The sequence below is a fragment of the Necator americanus genome, chromosome III (genome assembly GCF_031761385.1).
Source record: "Necator americanus strain Aroian chromosome III, whole genome shotgun sequence".
NCBI classification, from domain to species: domain Eukaryota; kingdom Metazoa; phylum Nematoda; class Chromadorea; order Rhabditida; family Ancylostomatidae; genus Necator; species Necator americanus.
In genome coordinates this window covers 15,984,004-16,001,992 of record NC_087373.1, presented here as the reverse complement: position 1 = coordinate 16,001,992, position 17,989 = coordinate 15,984,004, and the positions used below count along the sequence as shown (strand labels likewise).

Sequence of the window (17,989 nt, the reverse complement as noted above, 5' to 3'; positions counted from 1 at the left end):
AGGTGCGCTAGGAAAGAGTGTAAAGACAGCCCTATATTCGAGATCTCTTGAAAATCAATTTCTCTTTTCGAATTATCTCTTTAAAAAATTTTCCTCTTTCCTTCTCACCTTCTTTAACTTTTTCTTTATTTTTCCTGCGCTTTTCAGTGACTGCTGCTTCTCCACAATTTCTACTTTCTAAACCGCAGTGCTTACGGTCACTGCAGTCTCTTCTTCGATGCTGTAAGCCATCTTCACACATAGACCATTCAGTTTGAGTTTCTGGTGCTATGACAAGTTTATCGGGAACGGCTAAATCAAATATAAATATAATTTCAGCCATTGATAGGAGTGCGTCACAGAGAGAAAGTGGTCAAGTAATTTACTAATTGCTAATGAATCAATTAATTAACCTTAGAACTACTTCCTCTCATGCCTTCTTTTAGACATCATATGTGTACTCGAGACGGAGAGCAATAACAACAGCAAAAACACGCAAACTTTATCTCACCTATGGGTGACAGCTACACTTTATCTAATGTGAGCATACACCTAAGCATATACGGCAAGCTACCAGATGGGGGACCGAAACAGCGCTTTCCTAATACCACTCATTTTGACAAGGAAGTAGCTGGAAACTGTCACAACCCCTCTATTCAAGCACATAGCCGGGCAAACTGGTGCCACCTAACCAGAAAATCGATCTTACCGCTGAGCGGGACAAGCGCTGAAAAAGTTCATTTGTTTAGGAATTAAGTAGTTTGCGCAGGTTTTTGCTATAGTTGCTAGTTCGGAAGCATGGTTGAATGCAGCGCCCAAACCATGAGACTCTAACCTACTTGACGGAAATCAGTGGCGCCATCACTGTTCTCAAAGGAAGTAAACTCATTTATTTTGGGAACTCTGGCTACCGAATTAGTCGAGCAGGCCCAGGAAATCCTGCGTTTGCATGTGAGAGTCGTCCAGTGGTTTTACACCTCGCGAGAAACACGAAGAATATCTAAACGTTTTTCAAAGAAGTTCGTAAAGAAGCCTGACCTTCAGGTCAGTGGTCTTCCTATGATGCGCTTAATATCGCGCGTAGCAAAATCGCTCACGGCTCTAGCCCAACTGTTTTCGTTGAAACGCAAGCCCATCCTATTTGATTGGGATGTTTGGATGGAAATGCGACTTTTACAGTCGCCCTCGGCAAAAAATGTGGCGAAATTATTTCGCAGTAGTGCATGGAGTTTTTTTTGTTAGGCAATGTTTTAATGTTCTCATCCTTTTTTCGTTTAATTCGTTGCATTTTAAGTAAAAATCTTCCTTTGAATATGATGGACAAGAAACACTCTGCGTCGTCTTTTGTGTTGTACAACCAACTTCAAGAAAATACTGTGCATTTGCATGGCACGGTTTGTGAAGCGTTTGGAGAACGCCATTTCGCGAAGCCAGTGTTAGCACTAGTTTGAACAATTCCGGAAAGGCGAAGAAATCCTCAGTGACAAAGAATACGAAAAAACAATTGCTGAAGGCTGGTGTCGACTCCAACCCAGCTCAATCGACGCGTTAACTCGCTTCACCTTTCAAATGTTCAAACTCAACAATCTCCCAAATTAAATGGGCTGTTTTTTCGTTTCGCCGAAGCCCGGACCTTTCACCTTCGGATTATCACGTTTACCGATCGATGCGGCATGCTATGACAGAGAAGTTTAACAACATCGATGAAGTACGCATCTGGACGGCCAACTTCTTTGACGCACTGTCGGCTACAACGAGGGCATCCACTCTCTATATGAAGGTTGAAGAGATGTTGCTGATAGGAGAATACGTCATGAAATATAATGTTGATACTGCTTTTGCTTTGAAATTTTGATATTAGCGTGAAAAGTCACATTTCCATCCGAGGATCATAATATCTTCTTTGGCAAGTTGCGGTGTCGGTAAGCCTCTTCAATACAATAAGCTTTAACCTCGCTGACGAAGGGTAGAACATCAAATCATCTTTCTCAGTTGTAATCCTACTACGGGGCCGCGTATACGAGTCTGATTGCTTCCTGTACGTGGTGACCCTGCTTTAACTAAACGCAATCAGGCGTTTGAGTGTACGCATTGGGAACGTACGAGCTATATAACCTGCACTGTTATATGGCGAAAGCTTCCCATACATTGCAAAAAGGTGCTGTCGTCCAGCACACTGCCAAAGCCCATAACCTGAAAGGTCAACTGCCTGAAGGGAGCATGGAATCTTTGGCAACAACCATTCGTTTCGTCACGTTGAACTGCCGAACACTATCGAGTGAACTCCAACAAGCCGGTCTATCCAGACTTCTGCGATATCTCTGTGTGCCTTTTGCTGCACTGCCGGAAACACGCATGAGGGATCGGCCCGTCATCAGCGTCGAAAATTACACCATATACTGCGGCGATGCTGATGAGAACAAAGTAGGTGGCTGCGCGATAGCTGTGAGGAACGATTACAAGAAGCTGGTGGAGGAATTTGGCTCAACGTCGTCTAGATGCGCCTTTCTACGACTGCGGGATCGCAGAGGACGTAAACTCTGGATCGTAGGTGCTCACGCACCTACGGAAACCGCTGAGAACAACAGTAAGGACGCCTTCTGTGATGAACTCAATGCGTTGATGTCTAAAATACCAAGCCAGCAGATGGTCATTGTCGGAATCGACGCAAATGCGAAGATGGGACTCGAACAGCAATCCGATGTGCTAGGAAAATGGTACTATGCAGCGGAGCGCACGTCGGACAACGGTGACCGTCTGGTCGACTTGTGCGAACAGACGGGCCTCATCATCGCTTTCACGTTTAAGAGGAATCATCGACGCCATCAGCTCACGTGGCAGGGGTCAACCCTTTTAACGCCTGAATAGCAGCGCAAGCGGAAGATGAGGACCCTCAAGCTTCAGCTCGGCGAGGAACATTCCCCAGTCAGATATCCGAAAATCTAGAGCTGTTTGGGACGTCGCGTTCGACTCTGACCACCGTCCAGTTCTTCTCAGCTTCAAGATACGGTTCCACAAAAGAAATCGAGGAGTTCCTCTTCAACCGAAAATCGACATGGCAGGTCTGAAAGATGAAGAATGCAGAACGAAATTCCGCCAACGTGTGTCTATTCATGTTGGAGTACGGACCAGGAAGAAGCTTAGCGATGCGGATTCCTTCACAAAGTGCATCCAGGACGCTGCAGGGGAAACGCTCCCGATTCTATTGCCGCGGAAGAAGTTTGCCTTTGCATCTGCGGAAACAAAATCCATGTACAATTCTGTATGTGCCGCTGCACTGCTGGTGACTTCAACCAGGAAAAGCGTCTTAGAAGGAAGCTGCGTCGTCAACTGCAACAAGACCGCGATAACGAGTGGATGTCAAGAGCGATGGAGTTTGAGAAGGCGTGGGAGCACAGGAACCCGCGGAGAGCCTACGCTCTACTAAAACAGTATAGCGGCAAAATGAAAAGATGTTCCCATGTCCTCAACACTGCTAATGGAGTAGCTGTCGGTGAAGCAACCCTTCCAATTTGGAAGGAACACTTAAAGACCTTGCTGAACCGGCTAGCACCGTCAGCTCCTGAACTCGAACACGTTCATAGACCGACACATGCGGTTAACGAGGAGCCACCGACCGAGTCGGAGGTCCTGGTCTGTATTCAGAAAATGAAGAATGAAAAATCTGGTGGAGACGACGGGATTAGCGCAGAAATGCTAAAATATCTTCCTCCGTCTGGGATTCGTGAGATGACAAAGATCATCCGTTCAATATGGATAAACGAAAGGATACCTGATTCGTGGAGACACGCTATAATAATTCCCCTCCACAAGAAGTTATCCGTCACGGACCCAAGGAATTATCGAGGAATCTCTTTGCTGTGTGTTATGTACAAGGTACTGGAGCGCATTATCCTGGACCGACACATTAGACATCGCGAAGAAACAACGCGCGACGAGCAAGCTGGCTTTCGTCCTGGTCGATCTACGATTGACCAGGTGTTCATCGTCAGGAGAGTGATCGAAATCTGGCAGCTGTATTCGAAGCCAATGCAACTAGCGTTCCTGGACTTTGAAGCCGCGTTCGACTCTCCTCACCGAGGCCATCTTCTCAACGCGCTCCGCGCCGATGGAGTACCAGGAAAGTTCGTTCGCTTGCTTGATGACATGGATCAACGAACAACTGCTGCAGTTCGAACACCAGCCGGATGTACAACCCGTTTGAAGTGATAACTGGAGGAAGACAAGGGGCAGTGGCAGGACCTTTCTTGTTTAATTTCGCAATCGACGACACTATGCGAAGAACAGTCGACCAGTGTCCTGCCGACATTGTCTTAGCACCATTAGGGTGCCCCTTGACTGACCTCGAGTACGCCGACGATGTTGTTATATTCGCGGAAAGCAGTACGAAACTTCAACATGTTGTCAACCTTGTATCGAAGCTGACTGCAGCCTACGGACTACGCTTACGCCCTGATAAATGCAAGCAGATGTGGATCTCTTCGAGACCTCGAACGGGAATCAGGGTGGACGGACAACCGATAGAACTCGTCGATGAGTTCTGTTACCTGGGCTGTATGCTGAAGAACAACGGCAGCTACGAGAGAGACGTTCAGCAAAGATGCGCTAAGGCCACTTCTGCATTTAACTCCTTAACGAAATTTCTTTGGTCGACCCCCATCACCAACGAAGTCAAGCTGCGAGTCTACCTATCCGCAATTCGCCCCACCATGATGTACGGATCGGAGGCTTGGGCAGCACCATCAACGGTTATGGAGAGGCTTGACTGCACGGAACGAAAGCTGCTTAGACGACTACTTGGCTACTTTTGGCCTTGAGTATGCCACAATGAAGATCTTTACGCAGAAATTGATGTGGTTTACCGGCGGATGACACGTGGAAGATATCAACATCTTGCACCGCCTTCGAAAACGGCTAAAGTAAATCGTCTTCGCTTCTTTGGCCATATATTAAGGAGACCGCTTTGTCCAACGAGTTCTGAAGAGTTGGTCAGGTTCGAGCTAGAAGAAGCCACCTGGCCGAAAACGGAAGTTCTGGACTGAGGTGGTAAAAGAGGACCTGAGGACACTCGGCGTGGATAGGCAGTTCAGGCGAGACGTAAGGTTTCGCAGAACATGGAATAACGACGAATGGATTGATTCTGTGCAAGCTCTCGCAGAAGATCGAGAAGGTTGGGGAGAGCTGTGTTCAAGGACGGCACACCTCGGCGAAGATGCGGGTAATCGCGTCAGGCGATGACATCAGCCCGCCGATTAAGTCAAGTAAGTAAGTCGATCCTACTACAAAAATACTCCTGGCAACGCTCTTCCGATTGGGCATTCGATGACTCTGACCACATTTTCTCCCTGCATGCGAAGTGTCCAGGTTTCTGAAGCACAGGTAAAAACAGGGAGTACGCTGTTGATAGAAAGGTGAGCACGAAGTCTGGTGTTTTTGGTCTTTTCCATTACTTCCTCGACACTCCTATACGGTCCCGAAATGCTTGTTTCCTCTTTCCCAGCGCGGTGATCAGACCATTCCATATATCCATTTTTCAACCTAGATATACACAACTAAGGCTTTCGAATATGTTGGTTCCGTTAAGCGTAAATAGAGTATCCGAGATCTCCCGTTTGTCATGAACATCTTTTTCGCAAATTCACCTGAAGACTGATATTTACACATATTTTGACGTATAATATTTGGCCAACATTCGTTCCACTTGCCTGATGCTAGACGTTATCAGAACGATGAACCCTCAACTTTCACTCCCATGACGTCTCATTTCAGCTGTTGGATTGCATATTCGAACTACCATTATGTGCTAAGGAGGAACGTGTCCAGAGCATCTCTGCTCGGCACTAAGGTGGAACTTCCACCTTAGCTGAATCAAGGACTTTCAAAAGTCGATAAAGGTGAAACACAGCGACATCTCGTACTCTAGTGGTACCTCGGTGAGTTTCGAAACTGTGCGAATGAGGTCAGTCACAGTGAATCTATTTTGAAGCTCTGTTTGTTTGCATTTCTTGTTCAGTTGTTCTTCATCTAGCACTTTTTCATCATGTTGAGGAATACTCCTGTGGATTACTTTTCTTTATAGATGACGAACAGTGAGCTAGTTACTAATATCATGCTAGCCTCCCTTTTTATACAACAACACGAGCTTGCTGGTCTTCCTTCCATGCCGTGTTTTGGACCTATGGAGGTAGAACCTATGCAGCGACGTTTTCATCCTACTTCAGAATGATTACGCAAGCGCAGATGCCACTCGAAAAAAGAGAGGGTAGAACTTGTGAATGAGTTGCTCCATTCCCTCCTCGTTCCGGCTTGCGATCATCTCTGCCTTGGGATCGCCAAGTACTCGACGGGTAGAGGGAATGCTCTTTTCTGCCTCTACAGATTCAGCTAACACTGCAGTTCTTGTCTTTTGAGATTTCCTTTCATCGCCTCTCTATCGATCCCGGCGAGTTCAGACGTGAGTCCGAGATTGCCTGCAGCTCGAGCAGCTCTACGCTTTGTATTAGCCAAAGAGTTTTCGAAAAGCATTGCTTGGTGGTTTTAAAAATCTCAGTTTTTTTTTTGCAGTCGTGAAGATGCTCTATGAGTCAATCGTATTTCTCTCGTATTTTGTAGTATCTTTTCAAAAACGGTGAAGCGAAGAAGTATCAAATAATGCTAAGTCTAATACCTCGCTTTGTGAACTTTGTGGTTTTTTCTCTTTTGAAGAAGGGAAGAATATTTCTCGAAGAAGTTAGTGATCCAATCACATATAGAGTTTGGTTCAACAGCAACATCTGTCAAAAAAAAAACCCTTTACGGACGATGATGTAGTATTTCGTCAGCTGTGGTAAACAAGCCGTGGTAAGCTCGTTCTGAAGAGACCACAGCTCCACCAACTTACCTTTTGTCGCATGTTTTAATAATTCTTCGCGTTCGTTTCACCTCTAACTTTTTTAGAGGCGTTCAGTGGATGGTGTCGTTTTGCCTCGGTCAGTCCGATGACGTCGTACACAATATTCTTGGCTGGCATCATCAGATCTTCGATGGCCGCTTCTGATGCAAGCGTACGTGCGTTATAAGCACAGATCGCCATCCTAGTCCTTCTCCGTTCTGGTAGCCTAGATGATTCCTGCAACCCCGCTTTCCTGGCCCAGACGTTCCTTTGGAGTAGGAGGTTCTTTCTTATACCTGTGTCTACATATAATTTTAAAACCCATGGGCAGGTTGCTGGCCTCTAGTCCTTTAGGTTCTACAGGAGGACTTTGCGTCTTCCGCAGCGGAAATGTGAAGCTTTTATGTTGGAGGTGACTCCGAACTGTCTCCTTTGCCCTTCACCTGATTATTACCTGATCGCAGGATTCTGACCAGACCAAAGTGTAGCATTTAGAGTTTTATGAGTCAGTCTTGGCATAGGAGAAACAGAGAGCCCGCCCTCCTACCTGCGTCTTACGGCAAGCACAAAATCGCTCCGCCGCTTGGAGGTGCGCCACCTAGTCTCACGACTAACCGGATCAGATCCCTCCAGAGAGCGAGATCCGAGGAAGGATCAGCATCAACTACTAGCTCCCACGAAAGAAAACAGACAACAAGAGGACCGTGGTCGATCCTATGGTCAAATTTCATCACCGAGTAGCTCAAAAAATACTATGACCATTCTCGATCGAGGAGAAGCCACTGGGCAACTTTTAGGCGTGGCAAGGACGAATGTTTTCGAACACTGGTATCATTACTCACCAAGCACTCGATATTTATAACCCAAGCTGCATAGATTGAGTAATTTTTCTGACAGAGGTCTTGTGATAAATTAGATGTGAGATTCACCAAACGTTTTTGCTGCTCTCATCCTTGCTTTTCCTCTTGGTTCTTGACATCCGATTTCGAAGTAGTCCACAATATCTGTGTTTTCTTCAGTGAACAGGTCCTTTTGAGTGTGTCGATCCTCCGAATTTAGAACGCAGTTAAGTTGCGCTTCCTGGAAATTGTAACATTTTGCAAATACGATGTCACTCACGGGAATTTCGCAGACCTCGAAGAAGTACATTCCACTGGAACAGTTAAAACCAAACGTTGCATGACTATCGAGACAGTATTCAAAACAAGATTCAAAAGATGCAGCATCCGCTACAGCTTCAGCGAAGCCGACGAGTACCATTTGTGGAAATCGCGTGAATGTAGGTGAGCAGTTCCTGAAAAAATTTTGCTAGGGAACGAAGCTCTTTATGTCGCTCACAAAAATATCACGAACTTCACCGCGCTCTCTGCTACACATATTTTCTCGTAGTAGTATGAATCATCGCGCTGCTTAAGCTGGCCATTTCCAACAGGAACTGCCGTTTCTGATGAGAACGAACAGGAAGATGAGGAGTAGTCGAAGGATCTGCAGTCGAGCGCTTGTCCAGAAACCTGAATCAGGAGCTATCCTGGAGCTATGAGGAAAGATAAAAAGTCAAGAGGCTAAGTGAATCCTTTCAGCATTCATCTGAATTTTACAGACAAGATTTCTGTGTGTTATTTCTAGCTTTACACATATCCACCTGATAAATACTTAGAAAGCTACGGAAAACATGTAGTTGGTGGAGGGCACTCAATGCCGCCCTTATTTCTTTTTTCTCTTAGTAATTTTAGTTTACATGTCATAGATCATCTAAGACGAATGCTTAGGGCTTGGGCCACGACTGACTTGAAGACATCACCCCACGAATTTGGAGTGGTACGGATTTTGGGTGGAGTATTTGTATACGGGGTTGTATTTTATGGAGAGAAGGGTGATTCCGTTCATTTCTTCCTAATTGCCGTAGAAAAAGGCCCGGAAGATACGGCTTCGAGCGTTCCGACGCACTATTTTCTACAAGGAGTTCGACTGCAGCGGGCCAGCCCTGTGAGGCACCGCATCTTCCGGGCCATTTTTTACGGCAATTGGGAAGAAATGGACGGAACCACACCCCTCACCATAATCTACTATCCCGTATACGAATACTAACGGAAATCCGCACCACCTCAGAATCGTGGTAATTCGCACCTCTAATTATTTACTTTGAGGAATAAGTGTGCCACTGAGTGCCCCCTCCCTCCAACTATGTAAACTTTGCCCGAAAGCTACTCACAATGTTTCTTTCGCACGCAACAACGCATTCATCCACGTGTGTCACAGGAAGAGTTATATCGTCATTTTTATACAGTTCAAATCCTTCGGTTCGTAGAAAACTGGAAAGAACACTTTGTTTACCGACAGGTTAGCTGTTAATGTCTGTAGTTGATGCATCCATTAAAACGAAAGCTCAGATTCGATATGTCCACGGAGACTCTCCAACTAGAAGGGAAGATTGATCTACAGGCACACATTTAACTCAAATTCGAGTCAAAATTGGTGCTAGGTACAAGCTGGAAGTGTCATTATATAGCATTTCGAGTGTTCGTAAAAATTATTCGATTTTCTCACGCACACGTTCTTTCTCGTTTTTTTAAGGATTTTGAAGACCGAAAATAGATAGTCAGGGTCAACCTCTGAATTGTCAGAGGCAGCATAACACGAGATTGACGATGCTGGGATTTCTACCTGAAAAGATAGGGAAAGGTTAAGTGTGTAGATCAAGAATGCGAGCGCAATCACGCTCAACTCCTGTAACTGTTTCGTAAAACGGCGTAGAAGACGGCCTTGTTGGTAATATTTTCCCAAGACGCATCTGACTACGTGTGGTGTATGTGAGCGGAGGGATACGCTCTGTGTCTGCGGATAAGAGGACACCAATTCACTGATGCCGTTCCCCCTGCTCGCTGGCGGATGTGGCGCGTACGCCTGCGCTTGCATACGCCGTCCTTTACGTTGTTAGGTGCCTCCAAGGGAAATTCGATCGGCAATGCCGTTTTCCACGCCGTTCTCCAATATTAAGGGAATTGAGCACTCATAATCGCAGTCTACATCTCTAACCTAATCTCTTCACGTAGAGATCCCAACATCGTCGATTTCATGATGCGCTCCCTTTAAGTGGCTTATTCAAAATTTGTTTAGGTAAATTATTACTACTGTAATTTAGTCAAGCTTATGCTTATGCTGAAGACTGTACGAGACAAAAACTTCTAAGCTCCTAAACCCACTACTTGATTTCTCCTGCTGCACGTCTTTCAAACAATTCCATTGTTACCGATGTTTACAACAAAACCACTTTCTTCAACTGGACATCGCGTTAATCTTGCTTTCACCTAGACTGTCTGCATGCAATCTACTCATCTCACTGTCAATTTCCTCCTCGTTCGAACTCACACTTTTTGAATTCTATCCCAGAAAGTTATCGAAGTTTACCTTTGTTTTTGCCATACGATTGAATGAAACTTCCCCAGAAATTGGTTTGGTCTGGTCTAACCTGATTCTCTTCCCCGACGGGCAATACGATCTAGCTGCAGAGGTGGCGCTGGAATGGTTTTGTTTCGTCAATTCGTTCACCTCTTTCGCTTTCACGATCTTTTCAGAGTCTTCCCGACGATCCACTTTCGTCGCTCGAGCCACAACTACAACAGGTCACTTTTCGTGAGCGAATCCCTCAGGAAAAGACTTAATAAGCGCACTGTGATCGACAGGCAGTGTGGGACGAGCCGGCAACAGCGCCACAGTCGTTGTTTTAATGGTGGTTGGGACATGAGTAGTCGTAGTAGAAGATATAGGGAAACTGAATTCACTTTTTCACAAAAGAAAAGCGTTCAAAGCGGACTTCATTGGTGTGAGGTAGGTCATGCTTCAATTTTTCTCGTCCTTCTACGAGGCGATGGAAGAGGAATTCTACCGAACTCACTTCATGCATTGATATGCATGTGTAGGTTCAAAATAGTCTCGGCTTTGAAATTTCAACAGCCGAGCTGGAGCCTGATCACCAACGTGAGCAAAGAGATCGCAAACCTGAAATGTGGGCGGGTCTCTCATGTGCATTCTTTGACTGAATGATCCTTTTTTAGTTGAATACCTGGTTTATATTATCGTATACAAAAGATCGGCAACTGTAGGCTCCTGTTTGACTGCGGATACAATAAGATTTGCAGTGAAGCAGCGATAGTGATGAACTGTAAGCCTTCGTTAAATAGAGTATAGATCAGATAGAAATAGAGTTAGAATCTAATTACAAATTAATTGATTATATTCTATATTTCATTGAAGGAGCACTCACCGCCTTTCAAAAGGTTGCGCGTTGACGATGATGCAATTGGCATAACGGCGGAAACAAGGATCGTCTGCAAACGAGGTCTATACTCAATCAAGAATTCATGACCAATGGCATAGCTATAGATCCAGATAAAAAATGCAGTCAAAGATTCAATTCATCTGTTGAAGAAGAATCTTACACAAACTTAAAAGCATCACTCCACGAATCTGAGGTGATACAGATTTCAGGTGGAGTATTCGTATACGGCCTAGTAGATTATGGGAAAGAGAGTGATTCCATACATTTCTTCCTAACTGCCGTAACAACGAGCCGGAAGATACGGCTTCGGGCATTCTAGCGAACTTTTTTCTACAAGGAGTTCGACTGGAGCGCGCCAACCTTGTGCGGCGCCGCATCTTCCGAGCCGTTTTTTACGGGAGTTAGGAAGAAATGGACGGAATCACACTCCTCTCCCTAATCTACAATCCCCTTATAAGAATTCTCCACCTGATATCTGCACCACCTCAGATTCGTGGGGTGATGCCATTAAGCGAAATTATGGACGCAGGTCACACAACCAACCAGTGACTCAACTGCGCTGGCTCGATCTACAAGACAACTAATTTCTGTTACCCTTTAGAGATTTTGCTCGTGGAATTGATTTAGTCGACCTGTCAGTCCAAAAGTACAGATTATTAATCTATCTTAAGTACTCCATATTCTATCACTCCGTTCATGGCTGCTTGTGGCGGTGCCATGTTTCCATTTCGTGAAGCCCTGAAATCAATCGTTCCAGAATACGTGAAGATCATGTTGTGTTGCTGGTGGGATGTCAATGAAGTCAATCATTGAGAGCTTCTGCCACACAGTTCTACATCAAAGTTGAGAGGTACTGTGTGGCTGCAAAGCTTAGAGAGGTTGTGAAGAAAGTTTTCTCCTTTCATGACCGGGCGCCCGCACATGTCGCGAAATTGACTCAGATGAAGTTGCGCACTCTCGACTGGATCATCATTCCTCACCAGCCAAACAATCCGGACATCACCACCGTCCGATTACCGCTTGTTTCGATCTCTGGATCATCACTCGGACGGACGCCACTTCTCAGATGATGAGCTCAAAATGGACTTTTGGCAGTTTTTGATCCCTAGCCCCTGGACTGGACTTCTACAAGGATTGAATCTACAAACTGTACGGTGGAAACATGTCGTCGATACCAATGGATGATCAACGATCTAAAACTAAATATATGTGAATAAGCAGTTTGCAAATGAAATGTTGCAAAGTAACAGAAATTAGTTGTCAGCCTAATATTAAGAGTAGGAGAAAATAATAACACTTTAGGCACCTTATGTATGCTCTTCCGATCAAAACTTTTCCGATCAAAAACCATTTTGATTCTACAGAACGGAATCGGAAATCCCCTCTATAGATGACAGAAGGAAATTGATGACTAGAATGATCACGTTATTGAGAATGAAACTACTGAAATGTATTGAAAACAACATCATTCTAATTTAATTTTTTGAATTCATTGAAAATTTTGTTCCAATTTTTGACAAAAAAAAGACGCTCTCTAGTAACCAATAACTCTAGCAAGCCAAATGCGAAGTAGGACACCATAAGGTATAACAAAAAATTTTGTGTGGATACATAAAGCGATTTTTTTGCTCAGCCATACTGGAAGTTTGTATAGAAAGTGAAATTAGAACTAATGATACTAGATCTAACCCAGAATCATTAGTTCTCATTTTTACCTTACTTCAACAAATGTTTGATTGATGAAGTTAGATAGAACTTTTGTTCTTATGTTCTTATTTTCTTTTCTGAGGAAGCGTGTGAAACAAAGTTTTCTTCAGAAAAGAAAATAAGAACACAAGAACAAAAGTTCTTCTTCAGAAAACCACTTTAAAGAAACGATAGAGCGTGTTATGGAGGTCATGCGATTAAAATCGGAAGGACGATAAGATCTAAACAATATAACCATTTCTAGATTGATTTCTTCTGAGAAATATTGAGCAGAATCGGATAACATTTTTTGAGGAAGTGAAATGAGGCATATAAAGCAGTTGCCAAGTGATGGTTAGTCCCTATTTTTTCTCACACAGCGCCATCCGTTCAAATATCTCCATACTTGGTTCAAGACTCTATTGAATCGCCGACCACTCACTCAAGTCCGGTATTCCTGCGATCACTTGACGATCTTCTTCAGAATCTCGATTGACCTCCAAAATAAAGAATGGTGAGGAAGAAAAAGAAAACAGTGACAATAATTTCTTTGAATTGGTTTCACCGAAGCGTAAAATATTGTAATAAGTCCGCAACAATATTCTTTCGACCTACTCTAACGTTTGATGACCTTCGACTCGTTGGATCGCCATAGCCACTATTGGAAGATATCATGTCGCTCTAAACTGTTGCCAGTTTTCCATAAAACGTCGACCATGAGATGACCTTACCAAGTGCTTAGGAGGCGATGCATATTTGTTCAACTTCTTGTCAAGTTTTTCCCTCTTCTTTTGGAAATAGTTGTGAAGTATGTGGCCATCCTAGAACCATGATTAAATTAGGGATATAGCGAAACTCCTGTGTGCTGAAGATACCTTGGCGGTTTCCGGAGGCTGCTGTTTAGATGAGGCGGCAAATGAATCCTCGAAAGTGGAAGGAGGAGGAAATTCGTCTCTGAAGGGAAGCTAGCGCAATATTGATGCTTAAGAGCTGCGACTGTTCTTAGAATTTTCAAAATCAACAGATCAAATCAAAGGTTTTATTTTAGCAGAAACAGACTGAACTGAAACCACTCGAAAAGCCTTGTTATTCTTTTAATCACTGTTCAGATTTGCTAAAATACTTCCCGGATGAAGAGCATAACTACTAGCGACTACTTCTAGTGAGTGATAAGTAGTTAGTAAATTAGTAGCAGTTTAAAGTAGGTTGTTCTAAGAGCTCCCGTGTGCAGCTCATTTTTTTTTGTTTTTTCGAATTTCCCCGTGCAGGGATAGGAAGCGTTGTCATAACAGGTTGAACTAATGTTTCAATATTAAGTTCTGATAGCACTCTTAAATCTCCTTGAATGATTTTCTGTGACACCCATTTCAACCTTTTGAAGATTTACAGTAACTGTAAAAGTCGCATCACAGCAGTGCACTGTAAGACTTTTAAGAGACTACTTAGATACAATTACAAAATACAGGGGTTTACAAAATATACAGAAGGCAAAAAAGAATTTTTTTCTTTAACAGCCTGTGAAACAGCTTCATCGCTAAACCTGAAAAAAATAACAGATTTTTAGCTACCGTTTAAGACGAATTTTGAATAGTTTACGTAGTCTCGCTGTCAGATATCCCTCGCTGCAATTATGTCCACTTTATGTACAGACCTTTCAAACAGCTATAAAACAATATGCCGAGACTTTTGTAGAATCCCACATACCTACACTACACCGCTCAGCACAACCAGCACTCATACATATATCTTTTCGTTCTTTGCCAACCAGAAACTTTCGGCTACATCATACCATTTAGGGTGCTAATTATTTCCTCTGGATATCTCTTACCTTTCCGAAAAAATATTGGCTGATGTTATGTCCTCAAATCCTTCGCTGGCGTTCCCAAAAACTCTTTGCAGAAAAATCGATAGTACGAGGATTTTCAACCTGAATAAAGTTTGCTAAAACTGAAATTTTATTAATTGCTAGAAGAGAAGCAAATCCAGCGGTGTACAAGTGCTGCAGAAGAGAGAGATAAGCATTTTCTGAGAAGTAATACTTTTTTCTTAGTTCTTCAAACACGGTGCAAGTAGGGCAGAGGATGAAAGATCTAGAACGATGCACTCACCTTGAGACGGACATGAGGAGGAGAATAATTGCAGTTTTCAGTGAGTGACCTGTCTCCGCGACTATTATGTGCTCTATCGGCGTCGCCGCGATAGTGGGACAGAAACGGCAAAGATTAACGACGGAATCGCGCCTCCTTAAGAAGCGATTCAGCGACAAGGACGACGATTTCGCGTCCATGTTTATGCCCAAGCTGCAGATTAACACGAGTAAGTTCATCATCTCCGAAAAGTTCCGCAAAAACATCGAAGTTGAACTGGTTCCACAGTATAATGCTAGAATTGGAGGATTTACAGACGCATTTTAGGAGAGAAAAATCATGATCCCCGAAAACCGGTTTAGAAACTGGAGCATTTCCTGAGCATGATCAACTCAGCCCTTTGGCGAAACTAAGTGTAGGGGAAGTCTTGAGAAATTTCAGTGCTCTGCAATACTGTCAAGTTAAGAGTCAGGTTGTACTTTTCGGATAATCACTCCTTAATACAATTTCAAATGTATAGGTTTGTTTGGGAAAGCAGCAGATACGGTACATCTGTGGTTTACAACCTGGATTAGCCTATTACTTCATTTGTCGCATCACTTACTCTTTCATTTATACTGAACATCGCAAGTGCCACGTAAGGGAAAAAACTGCACTATTGCTAATTAGCAAATATTTGGTACTTTTAACTGTACAATGTCCAGAACGCATCGAACGACAGGACTGAAATGAAATGCTTCCAAGGTTGCTCTAGGTTCGTGCAAGGAAAGAATAAGATGAGCAATTGGACGATAGAGCGAACACGATTAGGAAAAAAGGAAAAGGAGATGGTAAACAAGAAAGGACAATAGAGTAAACAAGAAAGAATCTCTTTCTCATGGAAAAAAATCGATAGAGACCAAAGAGAGGATTTTCTCCTTTTAAGCCCATCTTTCCGTTATACACTTCATTGATATATTTGTTCCGATCATTATAGGTAGAGCAGTTAAATCTTAGTTATGGAACGAAGTGTTTCAAGGCATCAGTTCTGTTGTAGATAATACGATAATACGAATTTGATATAAATAAGTGTGAAAATCCGAACTTTATTTAAAGGCAACGAATCACGAAGCTGACGATGTTGGAATCTCTGTGCAAAAATGTACAGTTCTGAGTGTTGAAAACCAGTATGAGCGTGGCACTGGTCAAATCCCAGTAATCCTCCTTAGAAACGGCGTGGAAATTTTTGTTCCTGCGGATCACGCTAGATGCTAGAACGCGCCACCCTTGTGCCGGTTTCCTCAGCAGTCTATTCTATCTCTTGCCAAATACGCTACACCCGTCCAAACATGTGCTTTGTACCATAGAAACAGAGCGTTTTGTTCGAGTAACGTTGAAATCTGTCGAAAAGGACTATGCGTCAAAAATTTGACTTACAATGAAGTGGAACATAGCCTTCTTCGTACGAATCTATTCCTAAACGCCGTCCATCAAACTCGACTATGTATTGTCCTGACTTAAAGGCATCACCCCACGAATCTGAGGTGGTGCAGATTTCAGGTGGAGTATTCGTATACGGGATAGGAGACTACGGAGAGGGAGGTGATTCCGTCCATTTCTTGCTAATTGCCGTAAAAAACGGTCCGGAAGATGCGGCGCCGCACAAGACTGGCGCGCTCCAATCGAACCTCTTGTAGAAAAAGGTGCGCCAAAACGAATGAAGCCGTATCTTCCGGGCCGCTTTTTACGGCAATTAGCAAGAAATGGGCGGAATCACCCCCCTCTCTGTAGTCTCCCATCCTGTATACGAATACTCCACCTGAAATCTGCACCATCTCAGATTCATGGGGTGATGCCTTTAACTCTATCAAATTAGTGACTGTGACACTGAATTTGTGTGTGACTTATCACACACAAATTTTGAGTCTCTTTATTAGCCAGTATGTTGGTTGTTCAGAGTTTTTTTCCCCCGACCGAAGAACACCACATTTCTTCGCCGCTATAATTTCAAACCCATTGCATGCGACAATATTGTCGGTACTCAGCTACGATTTATTATTATTATTATTATTATTAGTATTATTATTATTATTATTATATTATTTATTATTATTATTATTATTATTATTATTATTATTATTATTATTATTATTAGCCAGTATGATTGGTATTATTAGTATTATTATTATTATTATTATTATTATTACTATTATTATTATTATTATTATTATTATTATTATTATTATTATTGTTACTATTATTATTATTATTATTATTATTATTATTATTATTATTATTATTATTATTATTATTATTATTATTATTATTATTATTATTATTATTATTATTATTATTATTATTATTATTATTATTATTATTATTATTATTATTATTATTATTATTATTATTATTATTATTATTATTATTATTATTATTATTATTATTATTATTATTATTATTATTATTATTATTATTATTATTATTATTATTATTATTATTATTATTATTATTATTATTATTATTATTATTATTATTATTATTATTATTATTATTATTATTATTATTATTATTATTATTATTATTATTATTATTATTATTATTATTATTATTATTATTATTATTATTATTATTATTATTATTATTATTATTATTATTATTATTATTATTATTATTATTATTATTATTATTATTATTATTATTATTATTATTATTATTATTATTATTATTATTATTATTATTATTATTATTATTATTATTATTATTATTATTATTATTATTATTATTATTATTATTATTATTATTATTATTATTATTATTATTATTATTATTATTATTATTATTATTATTATTATTATTATTATTATTATTATTATTATTATTATTATTATTATTATTATTATTATTATTATTATTATTATTATTATTATTATTATTATTATTATTATTATTATTATTATTATTATTATTATTATTATTATTATTATTATTATTATTATTATAATTATATAATTCCAGATGGAAGAACTCTATTGTTCTGAATTTGACTTTAGCGGAATACCCTTATAAAATAATCTGTTATCCTGAAATTCTCAGATGTAAAAGAAGAGA

At 41.4% G+C, this 17,989-nt stretch overlaps 6 protein-coding genes across 7 annotated transcripts; 4 read left to right on the top strand and 2 right to left on the bottom strand.

The window, feature by feature from the left end:
- Positions 1–31: 31 nt before the first annotated feature.
- RB195_009741 (uncharacterized protein) lies at positions 32–322 on the bottom strand (the record flags this gene model as incomplete). Its single annotated transcript, XM_064190431.1, has 1 exon — positions 32–322. One exon carries the CDS (start codon positions 320–322, stop codon positions 32–34), a length of 291 nt encoding a protein of 96 aa, XP_064048014.1.
- A 1,784-nt stretch (positions 323–2,106) lies between these two features.
- RB195_009740 (uncharacterized protein) lies at positions 2,107–2,847 on the top strand (the record flags this gene model as incomplete). The annotated part of the gene is made up of 1 exon (XM_064190430.1): positions 2,107–2,847. One exon carries the CDS (start codon positions 2,107–2,109, stop codon positions 2,845–2,847), a length of 741 nt encoding a protein of 246 aa, XP_064048013.1.
- Positions 2,848–3,243: 396 nt separating this feature from the next.
- Positions 3,244–4,188, top strand: RB195_009739 (uncharacterized protein; the record flags this gene model as incomplete). The annotated part of the gene is made up of 1 exon (XM_064190429.1): positions 3,244–4,188. One exon carries the CDS (start codon positions 3,244–3,246, stop codon positions 4,186–4,188), a length of 945 nt encoding a protein of 314 aa, XP_064048012.1.
- Positions 4,189–4,253: 65 nt separating this feature from the next.
- RB195_009738 (uncharacterized protein) lies at positions 4,254–4,796 on the top strand (the record flags this gene model as incomplete). Its single annotated transcript, XM_064190428.1, has 1 exon — positions 4,254–4,796. One exon carries the CDS (start codon positions 4,254–4,256, stop codon positions 4,794–4,796), a length of 543 nt encoding a protein of 180 aa, XP_064048011.1.
- A 2,806-nt stretch (positions 4,797–7,602) lies between these two features.
- On the bottom strand, positions 7,603–15,102 carry RB195_009737 (uncharacterized protein; the record flags this gene model as incomplete). 2 transcript variants are annotated; one of them, XM_064190426.1, is made up of 16 exons in its annotated part: positions 7,603–7,718; positions 7,780–7,930; positions 7,985–8,144; positions 8,204–8,361; positions 9,063–9,162; positions 10,320–10,464; positions 10,522–10,622; positions 10,746–10,849; positions 10,914–11,010; positions 11,115–11,178; positions 13,258–13,312; positions 13,431–13,496; positions 13,547–13,636; positions 13,691–13,769; positions 14,644–14,742; positions 14,924–15,102. In XM_064190426.1, the coding sequence occupies 16 exons, from the start codon at positions 15,100–15,102 to the stop codon at positions 7,603–7,605; spliced, it is 1,764 nt and encodes a 587-aa protein (XP_064048009.1). The 2 variants fall into 2 exon arrangements, with proteins under 2 accessions (XP_064048009.1, XP_064048010.1); XM_064190427.1 differs by lacking the exons at positions 7,603–7,718; positions 10,914–11,010; positions 11,115–11,178; ... (1 more) ...; positions 13,431–13,496; positions 14,644–14,742 and having other exon boundaries at positions 7,763–7,930; positions 14,924–14,937.
- RB195_009736 (uncharacterized protein) lies at positions 14,990–17,882 on the top strand (the record flags this gene model as incomplete). The annotated part of the gene is made up of 2 exons (XM_064190425.1): positions 14,990–15,131; positions 17,059–17,882. 2 exons carry the CDS (start codon positions 14,990–14,992, stop codon positions 17,880–17,882), a joined length of 966 nt encoding a protein of 321 aa, XP_064048008.1.
- Between the last annotated feature and the right edge of the window lie 107 nt (positions 17,883–17,989).